Source organism: Coffea eugenioides, chromosome 11 (genome assembly GCF_003713205.1).
Source record: "Coffea eugenioides isolate CCC68of chromosome 11, Ceug_1.0, whole genome shotgun sequence".
Classification (NCBI taxonomy): Eukaryota; Viridiplantae; Streptophyta; class Magnoliopsida; order Gentianales; family Rubiaceae; genus Coffea; species Coffea eugenioides.
In genome coordinates this window covers 14,668,306-14,670,471 of record NC_040045.1, presented here as the reverse complement: position 1 = coordinate 14,670,471, position 2,166 = coordinate 14,668,306, and the positions used below count along the sequence as shown (strand labels likewise).

The following is a 2,166-nucleotide window of genomic DNA, read 5'->3' as shown; positions in this document are numbered from 1 at the left end:
TTTAACACTGTAATTACTCACTCTTAGTAGTCTAGTATTAATTTTTCAAATCTCCAATTAGTCATTCCGACGCAAAATACGCGAACTTTCGACTCGCGCGCGATAAAGCGAAATTTTTGAACTCACTCACCTCTAATCCCTCAATTAACTTTTGTTAGTCTACTATTAATCATTCCTAATATTCCAAGATTATTGCACTCTCGGATCGATTATTGCATCAAAAAACATGTATTCGCTATTCCTTACTGAACGAGTCATGGAAAATTAAATTTGCTAACGGGACGTTTTAAAAATATAAGTGAGACATTGTTCCATGTAAATGGATTTAAAATGGTTGAAATAAATTATTCGGAGAAAACGGGTGAATGAATATTTAAATAAGCCAGTAAAATAAGACAAAATAAGAAAATTTTCGGGTCCTCACATCCTTCCCTCCTTAAAAGAATTTCGTTCTCGAAATCACACCTAGGATAATATCATTCCCTTAATAGCTAGGCTTGTCAAATCGATCAACAACTTACACTCTCCAACCCATATCTCACAATTTCTATTCATTCAATTAGCAATCAAACTTTAATTTTTCCAATAGGCGTTTTAACTTCCAAATCATAGGGTAACTTAATCGGCCTCACGTTTTCCCCACTCATAATTCTAGAGTTTGCAAATGAGTGTGTGGTATCAAGATCGCTTTGAACTTTAGCTAAACAATGAAAAAAAAAACATACCTTCAACGACCTTAGTGGCATTGGAAACCTGTTGATAGTCTAATGCATAAACTCTAGCCGTCGCTTTAGATCGACTTCCTCCATCACTAGTTTGTTTAGATGCTGACTTTTTTGGCCTTTGAGTACTACCTCCTACCTTCGGCACTCTTGGATAACTTACGAGTTGATGCTTGGCACTACCATAGTACAAGCATTTTCTCAATTTCCTCCAATAATCATTTTCCACATGATTGGACTTGCTACAGTAACCACAACTAACTTGAGGAGTCACGACCTGACCACCAAAAGGCGTTTCTCTCACTTGACCTTGCCCATTGTGGCCTTCTCTTAGTTGAGTCCCTTATGGTGTACTGGATGTCTCTACCCTTCCCGTTCCTTTTTCCTTTTTAAAAGGTGGGGCACTTTTACTTGCTTGTCCAGAGGAGTAATTAGGAGTATTCCTTTACTTAGCTTGAAAATCCCTAACTTGCAACCTTGCACTTTCGACTCTCTGTGCTTTCTCTAAGGTTTCAGTGAAAGTAGAAATTTAGGCTGCCACCAACCCCTCCTGAATCATCACATTAAGTCATTGCACAAAGCGTTTTATCCTTTTCCGCTCATTAGTCACCAATTCCGGAGCATACTTAGAAATCTTAATAAATTTTCCTTCATATTCAGCCACGCTAGAAATCCCCTGTCTCAACTTTATAAATTCATCCTCCATTTTCTCTTGAATCAAGGGTGGGAGAAATTTCTTATTAAACTCTCGGGTAAAGTTTTCCCAGATCCAAGGGGTCTGTGCTCTTTCCCATTTTCCCCTAATCACATCCCACCAAGCACGTGCTACACCCTCAAATTGAAAGACAGCAAAGTTCACTCGTCTCTCTTCAGTATAGTCTAGGGCGGCAAATATATTGATCATTCTCTCCAACCAATTTTCCGCTAACTCAGGGTCAGGTCCTCTGATAAACTTAGGCGAAACAAATTTCAAAAATCTCTCCAAAGCCCTATCATCCCCTCTATCTTGAGCCCCAGGTTGATTAATAGGTCCTTGACCTTCTCGCTCTGCTAATCGCTCTAAAATATCCGTCATGCGATTGATGGCAGTTGCCACCTGGTCACCCTCTACATGTCCTTGTCCTTGCCGATCCTTGATGTGACCACCCCACCTTCCCCTAAGGCGTACCAAAGGGTTCGGTGGACCGCCTGCCCAACTCTCGCCAGGATTCACTCACTCGTATCACGTGCATACATCCGTGGACCATAAATAACATCGCAATTCAAGCTTATAATTTACATTGATACACAGTCAAGATACAAAGCCTCAATATACCCAAATTGGTTCAAAGTGTATACAATCCGGATACAAAACATTCTATTCGAGTAATAGAACGAGTATAAGTCAAAAGTCAAAACAACTAGACTACGCTAGTCTTTACACGTCTCACGTCTCGCTCGTGCC

The 2,166-nt window shown here is 40.0% G+C and overlaps 1 protein-coding gene across 1 annotated transcript; it reads right to left on the bottom strand.

Annotated features, from left to right (window-relative positions):
* Positions 1-1,290: 1,290 nt before the first annotated feature.
* Positions 1,291-1,797, bottom strand: LOC113751998. Its single transcript, XM_027296142.1, has one exon. It carries the CDS (start codon positions 1,795-1,797, stop codon positions 1,291-1,293), a length of 507 nt encoding a protein of 168 aa, XP_027151943.1.
* Positions 1,798-2,166: the final 369 nt, after the last annotated feature.